At 47.0% G+C, this 12,581-nt stretch overlaps 1 protein-coding gene across 2 annotated transcripts in view; it reads left to right on the plus strand.

Moving 5' to 3' along the window:
* The window catches only part of Ddah1 (dimethylarginine dimethylaminohydrolase 1), a 133,053-nt gene extending 121,790 nt beyond the window's left edge, over window positions 1-11,263 (plus strand). Inside the window, 2 exon segments of one of the 2 annotated variants that reach the window (NM_022297.3) lie at window positions 6,246-6,389; window positions 8,445-10,279. In NM_022297.3, coding sequence (NP_071633.1) covers window positions 6,246-6,389; window positions 8,445-8,561 — 261 coding nt within the window. In that variant the 3' untranslated portion in view covers window positions 8,562-10,279. 2 annotated transcript variants of the gene reach the window in all.
* The last annotated feature ends 1,318 nt before the right edge of the window (window positions 11,264-12,581 follow it).

The following is a 12,581-nucleotide window of genomic DNA, read 5'->3' on the forward strand; positions in this document are numbered from 1 at the left end:
GCACTCACCTCCCCTTGCTGCCTGGCTTTGGGGTAGACTGGGACTGAGCACCAGCACTCACCTTGGTTACAGCTAACCAGAGCTGTACCTTGCCTCCTGTGCCTCAGTTGAATGATCCCTTAAGCTGTGAGCCAAAATCCAACCCCTCCTTACTGTAAGTTGCTTTGTCTGCACCCATGAGCGCAGAGAGGTGTCCACGTTGGTCCAAGAAGCTTCATGTCACATCGGGCCACAGCTAGAGCAGAACTGTTAGAGGTTCTAGCAATGATTATAAGTGGAGCAGTGATTGTGAGGGCTCAGCCCTAAGTGAGACGCTCGTACCACGGCCCCCACCAAGGCTCGGGAACAGTGAAGAGGGAGCAGAGCGACCCTAAGGAAGATGGAGGCCAGTGCTGTGGAATGCTGCCTTCTGGACACGAGTTGCGGCTGCCCATGCGAGATCAAGCCAGCCAGCGTGCCAGCGCAGAGGAGAGAGCTCCTGAAGCCCACCACGGGCTGAGGAGCTGTTGGCCCTTGATGGCTGCTGCAGAGCGGAGAATCAGTTTCCTTTGGGAGTGCGGCCATTGGGAGGTAGCCCGTGATCCAGTGGACGGCCCCCACTCGAGCCCATATGGGTAGCACCAGTTGGATTTGGTGGGTTCTATTTTTTAAAAAACGAAGAAGAGGCGGAGGAAATAAAAGAGGAGTGCGTTGAGGCAAGGGTGGAAGAGGGATGTGGAGATGGGTGTAACCAAAATACACTGTATACTAATATGACATCCTCAAAGAATAAATAAAGCATTGTTTTTTTTTATTTAATCTGTGGGGCTGGAGAGGTGGCTCAGTGGTTAAGAGCACTGACTGCTCTTCCAGAGGTCCTGAGTTCAAATCCCAGCAACCACATGGTGGCTCACAACCATCTGTAATGGTATCGGATGCCCTCTTCTGGTGTGTCTGAAGATAGCTACAGTGTACTCATATACATAAAATAAATAAATAAATCTAAAAAAATAATAATACACATCTGAAGCCCAGCACTTGGGAGGCAGAGGCAAACCGATGTCAGACTTTGAGGCCAGGCTGGGCTACAGAGTGCGTTCCAGGACTTCCAGGACTACACAGAGAAACCCTAACTCAGAAACTTATAAAATAAAATAAAAACACACATCCAAGCCAAGCATGGCGTCACACACGTTTATTCCCAGCACTTGGGTAACAGATGCAGACAGGTCACCCTGAGTAGAGCAACCAGAGCCACGAGAGGAGAGCCTGTCTCAAAACCAAACAAACAAACCAACCAACATGCCACACAGCTGCAGACAAGAGACACAGCTTCGTGGTAGAGCGCTTGCTCTGGTCTTTAGCCCTCAGTACAGTCATTTACTTACTTGGAGACATGGCTCTCGGGATGTGTTCATTCTAAGCTCATCTGTGAGAGCCCATGAAATGTGAGAACATGCTAGCGATTTATGATGTTATCCAGTTGAGTAGGCTGCACCCTGAAAGGCTCGCCAGGACTTGGAACCTGCTATATGTTGCTTTCAGTAAACCCCAGATGTGTGATGAATCAATGAAGAGTTATTTCGGGTAGCTGGTAGCAATCAGAAGTGAGTGTGCGTTGTGCCCTGTATCTCTCGGTGGACTCTATAATTAGTTGCTTTTAATATTGATTTTATTGTAATGTGCTAAGATGGGTACATACATATATATCACGGGGGGATTGAATTTGAGCAAGCCAAAAATGTGCTTGGACTCTTTCCTAACCTTCTTTAAATGCCTTCTTTATCTCTTCGCCTCCGTATTTGACCAATTAAGCCCTAAGTCGCTCTGTCCAACCACATAGCCCAGGATCTTTTTTTTTTTTTTAATGCAACTGCTGTAATACAAAGAGGGCATGAGTAAGAAGCAGAAGAATGGGGCTGCCTTCCAATCCTTTCAATGAGAAAATTCCCAGAAATGTGGGAAACTGCCGGAAATGCCTGGCCATGCATATTGTGTCGGGCTGAAAGCCAGCAGGTTCCCACTGATTCCCACTGCTTTGTGGCAACTCCACTCTGGGGAGCCAGGCCAGCCCCTCCAAGACAGCAGCTCTTGAGAGAGACCCAAGGATGCTGCTGTGGCCAGAGCGATGCCCAAAGCCCCTTTCTCTCTAAGACTGTGTGCCTTCTGGGTTAAGAAGGTGCCTGTGGTAAGAGGGGCAGACTCTACCCTTCCCATGCTTGGCATCACATGAATTATACATTGTCACCACCTGGAGGCAGCACTTAGAGTGTCCTTGAGTCTGTTTATCACCTTATGTGATCTTCGGGCACCCTGTGAAACCTGTTGTGTTGGTCTAGACATCAATAGCTTTCTGCCCCAACTATCACCATTCTAACTTGGTTACTCTGGGTAGAATAATAATTCCACTGACAAAAGTCAGAAGCAACACTTGGAATGCAGCGTGCCCATGCTAATCTTCCCCCAAGTGCTGGGTAGCCGGACACTTAGGTGGAATTTTCCCCGGGACCGCTAGGGATCCAGAGGAATCTGCTCCAGGAGGAATTTGGTGACGTGCACACAGAGAGTTTAGGTGCTTTCTGCTTCCGTTCTGGTGCTGGGCACTATGACAAGCAGGAAGTTCAGTCCGTACTGCTATACACTTTACCAAGAACCCTGGAACAAAGCCACTTCCTCCATCCTTCTTAAGAAAAAGAGAATGCTGGACCACAAGTCAGCCCCGCCGTTGCATTCTCGGGATGCTTGGGATGTGCTCATCAAGGCTCTGAGCATAAGCAGAGGTAGAGAAAGCCTATTGGTTAGCTCTCCCTCTGCTTGTTCTCTGGGAGCCTGGCCCTTTGAAGTGCTGCCCTGCCGGGGTGCCCAGTGTAAGTTCATCCTTTTGGTAACACACACCACACACACACACACATACACACACACACACACACACACACACACACCACTCACACACATACACACACAACACATACACACACACACCACTCACACACATACACACACAACACACACACACACACCACTCACACACACACCACTCACACACACACACACATACACACACAAATACACACATACACACAAACGAATGCACACACAAATACACACACACCACACACACACACACCACACACACACACACCACTCACACACATACACACACACAGACATACACACACACCACACACACACATACACACACAGACATACACACACAAATACACACATACACACAAACGAATGCACACACAAATACACACACACACACACTCACACACACAAACGAATGCACACACAAATACAAACACATACACACTCACATACACACACCACAAATGAATGCACACACAAATACACACATACACACACCACAAATGAATGCACACACAAATACACACATATACACACACAAACGAATGCACACACAAATGCACACACAAATACACACACATACACACTCAAATGTGAGCACACACACATGCACACACAAATACACACACACACACACAGAGGCACACACACGCAGGCACACATCATGAAGGGCTGTGATCCCTGCACCTCTTTCTCTGCCCTGAACAGCAAATTTACTGCAGTGTGTGTGTGTGTGTGTGTCTGTGTGTCTGTGTGTCTGTGTCTGTGTCTGTGTCTGTGTCTGTGTGTCTGTGTGTCTCCTGCACAGCTGTAAGTGAATGGCAAACCATCTCACCAGTCAATACCAGCACACAGGCAATGAAAATGAACACTCAGAGAGGAAAGGGGACCCTGGTCCTCAGCTAACAGGGCAGAAATATTGCATGACCAGAATCAGCCCCTTTGTCTTTTCTATGAAAAAGAAGGGTTGCTTGGTTATTATTAACAGCTACTGTTTTGGAATCCTTTAGGAAAGGGGGGAGGGGAGTGGGAGAGGGAGAGGGAGAGAGAGAGAAAGAAAGAGAAACAGACCACTCCTGATATTTGGAGCATTTGATTTTCTGAGGTGAACAGCTCCACATGTGGTCAGTTCATTATTAAAAGTCATTTCTTACAGCACGGTTTATAATTTGCCACAAAATGATACCAAGGAGGCCTGGGTAAATTAATTGGAAGGGTTCTCTAAGGTAGTGCTGGTAATCTGTTAAGGCATTTGTTTTAAGAGAAAGTCTCAGTAGTAGAACTTATCAGTAAATTGCCTCATATATCTTCAGCATTAAATTATTCTCCCATTAAGAAAATTATAATTCTTTTCTTCCCAGTAATGAAAGAAAAAATGAAACTACGTTCAAACTATTCTAGCTTGGCTGCCAGCCCTTATGTCTGTAATTTCTGGAATGCCCCCCTCAGAAGCTCTAATGAATAAACTCAGGAAAGGGTGATTAAGAAGAGAGTGAGGAAAAGCAGAGATTAGAATTTCAAAGAAATGCCATCATCAACTGAAGAAAACTCAAGGGCCAAAGCAGGAGAGGACAAATCCCTGGAGGAAGTTGATAGGGGAGAGGAAGGAAGTCTGGTCTCTTACTGGCACTTTCTTAACACCACTACCTTGGAGATTTAGTGTGTCCCCTCTCTGGTAAACAGGGAGTGAGCATGGCTAACAACAATCCTTCTGCCCCACCCCCACCCCATCGTCACCCTTGGGCACATGTAAGTGAGCATAGATAGATACGTGGTCGATCTGCCCACCTGGCTCAAGTGGAGAGGAGATTCTAGTGAGACCTCAGCTTTGTGGGCTGGCCGCACTTCTTCTCTTTCTCTCTGAATAGAGAACATACCGTGTCATCCATTTACCCAGACCTAAGCTGCAAACTCAACTGGCTGTTCTCTGGTATTCAACAATGGCGGAAGGACCCCGCCTCGATGCATTTTGCCAAAACCTGCTCATGCTTCCCCCTAGTGCTTGGGGAATTAAGTCAGTGAGCATAATGGGTTTCCGGGGCTGGGGGGGGGGGGGGGTTATGTGTCAAAGCTTGAGTGGGGAGCAGCGGACATTACAGACTATGTTTTGAGGATCTCTTTGCCAGCTCCAGTCACTGGGCCTCTCTCTAGTAATCCTTGGTGCGGTCTCAGCTGTGAAGGTTAAGGGAAGAGTAAAGTGGGCGACTAAGAGCGGTCTCTTTAGTAGGGTAGAGTTGATTTACATCTCAGCATGGATCCAAGACCTCAACGTAAGGCCTGCAACTTCACAACTACCAGAAGAAAACATGGAGACACTTCAGGCAGGTGTGAAAGTAGAAGGCAGGCTAGTTGGTAAGAGAAAGGGAGGCCGGGAGTGGAAAGAACAGGAGAAGGTAGCTGGGGAGAGGTAAATAACCTTCAAAACATCATGCTCATGTGTAGGGAAGCCATAATGAAGTCCACTGTTGGATATTACTATGTGCCAACAGCACACTGAAATGGAAAACTTGAGGTTGGTTAGGTGTCAAATGTGCATCCTGACACCCCATTCTATTCGCCCTGTAGTGCCACTGCCTACTTTGAACTGTGATCTCTTGGCAATTTGGGCCTTGACTTTAATGCACACAGAAGGCCAGAGTGTGTGTTCATGGGCACCTCTTACTGACCATTCTGATGGCTGTAATAATCTGTCCTTCCTAAGACCGGGACAGCCATGTTTTCTCAGCCGAGAATATCATCAAACCTCCAGCCAGATTTCCACACCCAACTGTTTTATGCATTGCTGGCATGTCTTAGGAGCATAAGCTAGAATACTGATAAGGTTTGTTTGTTTGTTTGTTTATTTATTTAGTCATTTATTTATTTATTTATTTACTTCATGTATGTGAGTGCACCGTCACTGTCTTCAGACACACCAGAAGAGGGCATCAGATCCCATTACAGATGGTTGTGAGCCACTACGTGGTTGCTGGCAATTGAACTCAGGACCTCTGGAAGAACAGTCAGTGTTCTTAACCACTGAGCCATCTCTCCAGCCCACAGATAATTTTTAAACCTTAAAAACAGAGACAGACGGGGCTGGGGATTTAGCTCAGTGGTAGAGCGCTTACCTAGGAAGCGCAAGGCCCTGGGTTCGGTCCCCAGCTCCGAAAAAAAGAACCAAAAAAAAAAAAAAAAAAACAGAGACAGACACAAGCTTTAAGAGATCAAAAACACTTACAAGATCACTGCTAGACCATGTTTTCTTCTCTGGCTCTCAGTGACTTAGAGGTGACATCGGGAGCCTGAGCTGCAGAGCGGTCTAAGGTAGCCTTTACAGGTTGTGTCTCGCCCTCCTGCCTTCCCCCTGTGAGTGTGGGAGGCTCCACTTCAACCTGCTTCATTTGTTTTCGTAGATCATGCAACAGATGAGTGACCACCGTTATGACAAGCTCACTGTACCGGACGACATGGCCGCCAACTGTATATATTTAAATATCCCCAGCAAAGGGCATGTCTTGCTGCACCGAACCCCAGAAGAGTACCCAGAAAGCGCAAAGGTAAAAAATACCACCTGGGCCGCAGCTAAAAGGTCCTCTCTGGGGACCTTCTCATGACGGAATGGCAGAAAGGGGCCTCCTTATACTGTACAAACCCAAACACTGACAGCAGAAAGGACCGTTGATAGCCAGATGTATCGGCTTTTTCTCTCTCGTGCCGTTGGCCAGTCACACACACACAGTGGCTGGGGTGGTGCTGCCTGCTAGTTGGGGTTTCTCACATAAGAACCCCAAGGGCTGGGGGGGGGGGTAGCTAACTTGGAATGCTGGCTTACCAAACTCGAAGCCCTGAGTGGAGTGGAGTCCTCAGCACTGAGCACCAGCAGGGTGTCATCCCCTCCTGCCCTCTTGAGAGGCCTAGGATTAGGGGTCCAAGCCTGACCTCAGCTATATGGTGAGTTCTTGAGGTAAATCTGGGCTACACAAGACTCTGTCTCCAAAAACTAAAAAAGTAAAAAGGAAAGAACTCCCCAAATCTGTGCTCCAGCTCTTAGTATGCATCCTTCATGAGCTACCACGGGTACATCTGGGAGGGAGGGAGGGACAGGGGAGGGAGGGAGGGAGGGACGGGGGAGCACATGCCAGTGCATGTGAAAGTGGAAGCCAGAGGACAATGCTCCTCAGGTACCACCCACTTTTGTTTTTTGTTTTGTTTTTTTGGGGTCTTTGTTTTGTTTTGTTTTACTTTTTGAGACAGGGTCTCTCTCAGGCCTAGAATTTACCAGCTTTGCTAGGCTGAGTCACCAGCAACCCCAGGGATCCCTCCACAGGTTTCCACTACTCCAGAGATTACCCCAGGTTTTTTCTACCTAAGCTCTCTGCAAAGAGCTCAGGTCCCTCTGCCCACAGGCAGTCACTTTCCTACTCCTATCTTATTCCCTAATAGTGGCCGCTCTGTTAGTACCTGAAAAGGGAGTTGAGGGAACGCAGAGGTAATTCTATTCTCTTACCTTAGTAGAAGTGTTAACCTGAGGAAAATGTCAGACTCCCAACCCTAGACAAAGACTGGAGTAGCTCCCGATGGACGGTGGATCATACACTTTCCTGTGCCAGGGTTGTTAACAATGCAGGTTCCTGGGCCCCCCAGCCTAGACTACACTATGAACAAGCTGCAAGTCCACAGACCCCACTTTGAGGACCTCATGCCTCTTCAGCGTCATTGGTCACCTAGCAACGGAATATCATTAACTGCCTCTCAGTTCAGCCCTGTGTCCATCAACAGTAGAATCACATCAGTAACACCCTTGTTTGCCAAGGGTCTTTCTGGGCCAGGCGTTGTGCAGAGCACTTCCTAAGCTTGTCTTTAGTCCCTGGAACAGCCCTAGAGTAGTAGTGGCCCAGCCTTCCAGAGGAGTGAATTAGCCTGGAAGGACTGCCATGTCACTGAAATGGCAGTAGTAAGTTGATGGCCCTGGATTTGGAGCCCAGCTGGCTCCTGCACCCTAACCAGTGTCCTGAGTTTTAAGGAATGCAGTGTTTCTGAAAGAATGAGGCCGGGTTGTTTTTAAACAGCGTTTTCAAGTAACTTTGTTTTTTAAAGTGTGTTTTTGATCACTGGGGGGGGGGTGGAATCTATGGACAGTTAATTGGATGTTTTGACACATACTTTCCATTACGGTTGAAAGATGCTATAAAATTCACACCTATAATTTAAACACGGTGTGGCCAGCAGCACACACTCAACTTACATTCTGTCTCATTTTCCTGGTAGAGTCAGCCAGGAAAGGAACACGAAAGTGTAGTTAGGAGTGCATCAAAGTGAAGGGAGGGGCGGGGATGTTCAGACGGAGCACTGGATTCAGGAATGACCATGGCGGACACGTCCAGCAGCGGTCACGTTGGTGATCCTTCATCTGGAAGTTAAAGCATAGAACAAGAGGTCAACCGTTGGTGGTCAGCTCTGGGGTGGGTCTGTGGGCGTGTGTGCCTTGGGCCTAAATGACTGAAAAGCATGGATAGGTGAACTGAATTAATTCTCTGTCCCTGAGGGCGATGGCATATGCCAGGATGTAACGCACTTTCTCCTCTTCCTTCTCGACTCCCACTACCTCATAGGTTTATGAGAAGCTCAAGGACCATCTACTGATCCCTGTGAGCAATTCTGAGATGGAAAAGGTGGACGGCTTGCTCACCTGCTGCTCCGTTTTTATTAACAAGAAGACAGACTCTTGAGCGGAAGAGTCCCTCCCGAGCGGCCGGCGAGTGGCCTAGGCCAGGCTGATGATGGCTCTGTACCCATTCCTCCTGTTTCCTTTGACAATCTACTGTGCCACTAACTCTTGTTTACAAAGAATTCCAATCTTAATCACCTCATTTCCCCACACCCCCCTCTTCCTCACGGGGCCCCCTAACCTGTGCACACATTTGCTCAATGAACTAAGCAACCTAGGAAATACAGAACTAACGAATCATTGGAATGTGATTGATAGCGTGGAGGCACTCACTCCAGCCTCTGTGTCCTTAGTGTGGGAATAGTTTAGATGCAGGGCATCCTGAAGGACTGACCTCCTGGGCAGACAGATAAATAAGCAAGGGACTTTCTTTGCTTCATGAGTTGCGTTTGGTTCCTGTGAGAGTCCTGAGAACGTGGATTTTTTCCCATTCCCCTCTCTTCTCACCTCTAAAACACTTTCTTCCAGGTCTTCCTTTGGCCTTCCTCACTTCTTTCGTAATCACCTTGAACCTGGATTTATCCAAGGTCTCGAACTCTGGATACCCTCCTAACGTCCACCCTGTCTACGTGCAGTCCTCTCCTCCTCACAGCCACAACTTCTGCCACCACCAGCAAATCAGAGTGGCTGGTTGGAGACGAGGAACCTCACAGAGGCACATCCTGACAGGGTTTCCCATTAGCACACCTAGGAAGGTAAATTCAGGTGGTTGATACAGGATGTTAGATACAGAAGCCTAAAACACCCCCATGGGTACATCTCAGAGAGACTGAGTCACTGCCATGATTTTGCCTCATGACTGGTCCTATAGGAGCGTGGAGGAAAGTCTTTCTCCACCCCACCACCTCCCCCTTTTTCAGCTTCCTTCTGACTCAACCTTGTATCTACCCCCTTAGAATCACCATGATTTTGAAAAGTCATTTCCTTCAAAAGAGGCAGAACATCTAATGATTGTTGACGGTCTGGTAAGAGCTAGAGGGAACTGCCTCCACCCAAGGCCTAGGAGCACAATCAGGAAATGGTTCCTAAAGTCAACTTCAAACAATGTGTGAGTCTCCTTTGAAATATCCATGACTGTTTACTGTGGAATTCAACCGAAACTTCAAATTACACAACTTTCAGCAGACGCAGGTCTCTCACAGGGAACAATACCACAGCAAAGGAATTCCTTTCTTGAAAGCTGAAACAGGCCAAGGACATGGTACCTTACAAGGCACGGTGACCCAGCCAGGCATCTCATCAAACTTCTGGTCACTTCTACCTTGGCTGTATAGCCTGCAGTCTGTCATTCGATATTTAAAGTTGGGGAGACAAAGGCTATGTCAGCTCTAGCTCTCCTTACCTCTCTTTGTGATCAGTGTTTCTTCTAGTGAAGGCAAGAGAGACTGGGCCTCATCTCGTCCCCCTCAGTGGCCGGAAGTGAGAAAATCAAGACTTCCTTTACCGCCCTTCTCTTAGTTGGCAACCTCTCTGAAGAGGTCTCCATCTCTCCCTTGCTGTCTAACTCTAGACTCATATCGCATGCCAATATCTAACTGTACACCCTGTGAATGAACCATATCCTGGTCACTGTCACATTTCACAGCGTATCACAGGTGAACAGTTATGCCTTCTCCAGGGCAAGGGAATATGAGACAGTTGCCTAAATTCATAAAGAAAAATTGTTCTCAGCCATTATGGTTGCCTTGAGGGGTTAAAGTTGACCCCACCTACACTAGCAAAAAAAAAAAAATTCTTAATTGTGGGAAGTGACCATCTCAAAATCAACCACAGGAAAAACAGCCCACTCTACACATACCAGCATATAATTGTCACTGACGCCTCTTCTATCATCCCGGTTCCAGAACTGTCCTCAATGATATTTAGTCAATTACAAGGGATTAGGTTTCTTTCATGGTGACAGTTTCTTCTACCAAAGGTGGCTTTCCATTCCCCTTTCCTTTTGCATCCCTCTTTCCTTGTTTGTCCTGAGAAATTGACGAGAGTCCCTGCCTCCTCCCCATCTTATTCTGCTCTTGGACTCCCTGTGTGATACAGTGATGTGAAAACTCAAAATACATGCAGCACGGCTCCTGTGAGGTCCTCATCAGCGTGATGAAAGGGAAAGATGTCTTTACCCAAGTTCCCTTTGTGTCTCACGGAGACGGGAAGACTAACAAGAAGGCTTCTTAACATCGTAAAGACATGAGTTCCGTTGAACTAAGTATATAGGTTGGGTTAGAATGAACGGGTCCGTGTGGGTTGGTCTAGTGAAGAGATGAGCTAGATGCAATGTGTCATTTAGCGTTATGTCTTTAACCGGTGGGCTGCTGTAAGAATCGGTGGCAGTTCTCTCTCTGCCGTGTGTTAATTGCTCTGGAACGCTACTAGGACCCGAATACTAAGGCCACATCTCTACGTCTCTAAGAAGGGGAAATAAGATAGGCTTTAGTCTCACAGTGTGGCCTAGGTGGGGTTGCATGTTACTCCCTAACACGCTACAGAATTCAGACATAGTTTCTGTGTGGTGGTAGGTCTGTGCTTTTTTTATCGTCTTGCCTGCCATCTTCCAGCCAGTGTATGGTTTATCCAGTCTGTGTGCCAAAGCCAGCCATGTCTCCCACGACCCGTTAGTCCAGAGGAGTTCTGCCCCAACACTAGTTTCCAGCTGCCCGCTCCTAATGTACACCAATCAAGACAGAATAAAATTTGAGTTGTTCGGTGCCCAGTGGTGTCTGTGTCCTTTCTTCTTTTTCCATGTTTCCCAGTTGGCAGGTCATGGCATTCCATTCAGGGCTAAGTGAGTGGTTTTTCTTTCTTTGTTCCTGATGGGAGGTGGTAGGGGAGACGAAGGGGGAGAAGGGGAAGAGGACAGAGGGGTGTGTGTGTGTGTGTGTGTGTGTGTGTGTGTGTGTGAGTGAGAGAGAGAGAGAGAGAGAGAGAGAGAGAGAGAGAGAGAGAGAGAGAATATACAGCAATAAAGTTGCGTTGCAATGAGTTTTGTTTCCATTTGTTTTCCAGGAAGAGTTTTGAAGGAGACCTGAAGGTTATTCTTTATGAGGTTTTTGTAACCCAGTAACTTCGTAATCTGAAAGAGCCGTGTTTTATTAAAAAGACAATAACTATTCACTGTAAAAATAAAATACAAGCAATACAAAAATACTACCTAAAGCGTAAAGATGGGGGTGGGTATCAAAATAGCTCGGCAGCTAAAGGCCCTTACCACAGAGGCCTCACCACCAGAATTCAAACCTTAGACTCCCACAAGTTGTCTGTGCACACACCCGATCTTGTACCTCTTATACATACAATGCTAATAATAAATAAAATTTATTTAAATGTTTAATTAAAGAAAAACTACACAAAATTTCATCACCCATAGTTAGCTACTCTTAACATTTCAAAAGATACCACACATTTATGAATAGATATTCCTGTAAATTTTGAATAATTTCATATTGTCATAATAGTCTAGAGTCTTTCTTTGTTCAACAATGAATTAGAGGTATCTTTCCCCCTCAATAAAGACATATATATCCTCAGCTGTAATAGCCCCTAATCTTCCACAATACGCTTACAGAATGGCCCTTTTTAAATTCCACCGTGATATCACCCACATGTGCTATGTTCCCACTGCTGTCAGGGTTCCTCCAATTGTCAAAATGTGCCACTTAAAAAGAAGCTTCCACACAGCCCCGCAGTTCGTTCAGCCCTGTCATTATAACAGGATGTTACATGGCAGTGCTCCCCAGATGCACAGAGTAGTCCTCAAGCTCCTCGGGGAGGTAGTTGATCTCCTCAAACCTTCTCAGTTGGTGTAGTTAATGAATTCCCTACCATAGGTTGTCACTGACGTTGCCAATAGGGCTAATACTTGCTCGGTGCCGAGTGGCACTCTGAAAAACCTGCTCTTGGCCCAACAGAAAACGAAACCTTCCCCACTCCGAGTGCCAGAGTCTGGAGCTCCTCCCCCAAGAAAAAGGGGATTCCTGTCTCTGAGAACCTTGAAGGGCGAGGGTTCCCTGACTGATCTTGCCTAACG

The sequence above is a fragment of the Rattus norvegicus genome, chromosome 2 (assembly GCF_021556685.1).
Source record: "Rattus norvegicus strain SHRSP/BbbUtx chromosome 2, alternate assembly SHRSP_T2T, whole genome shotgun sequence".
Taxonomy (NCBI): Eukaryota; Metazoa; Chordata; class Mammalia; order Rodentia; family Muridae; genus Rattus; species Rattus norvegicus.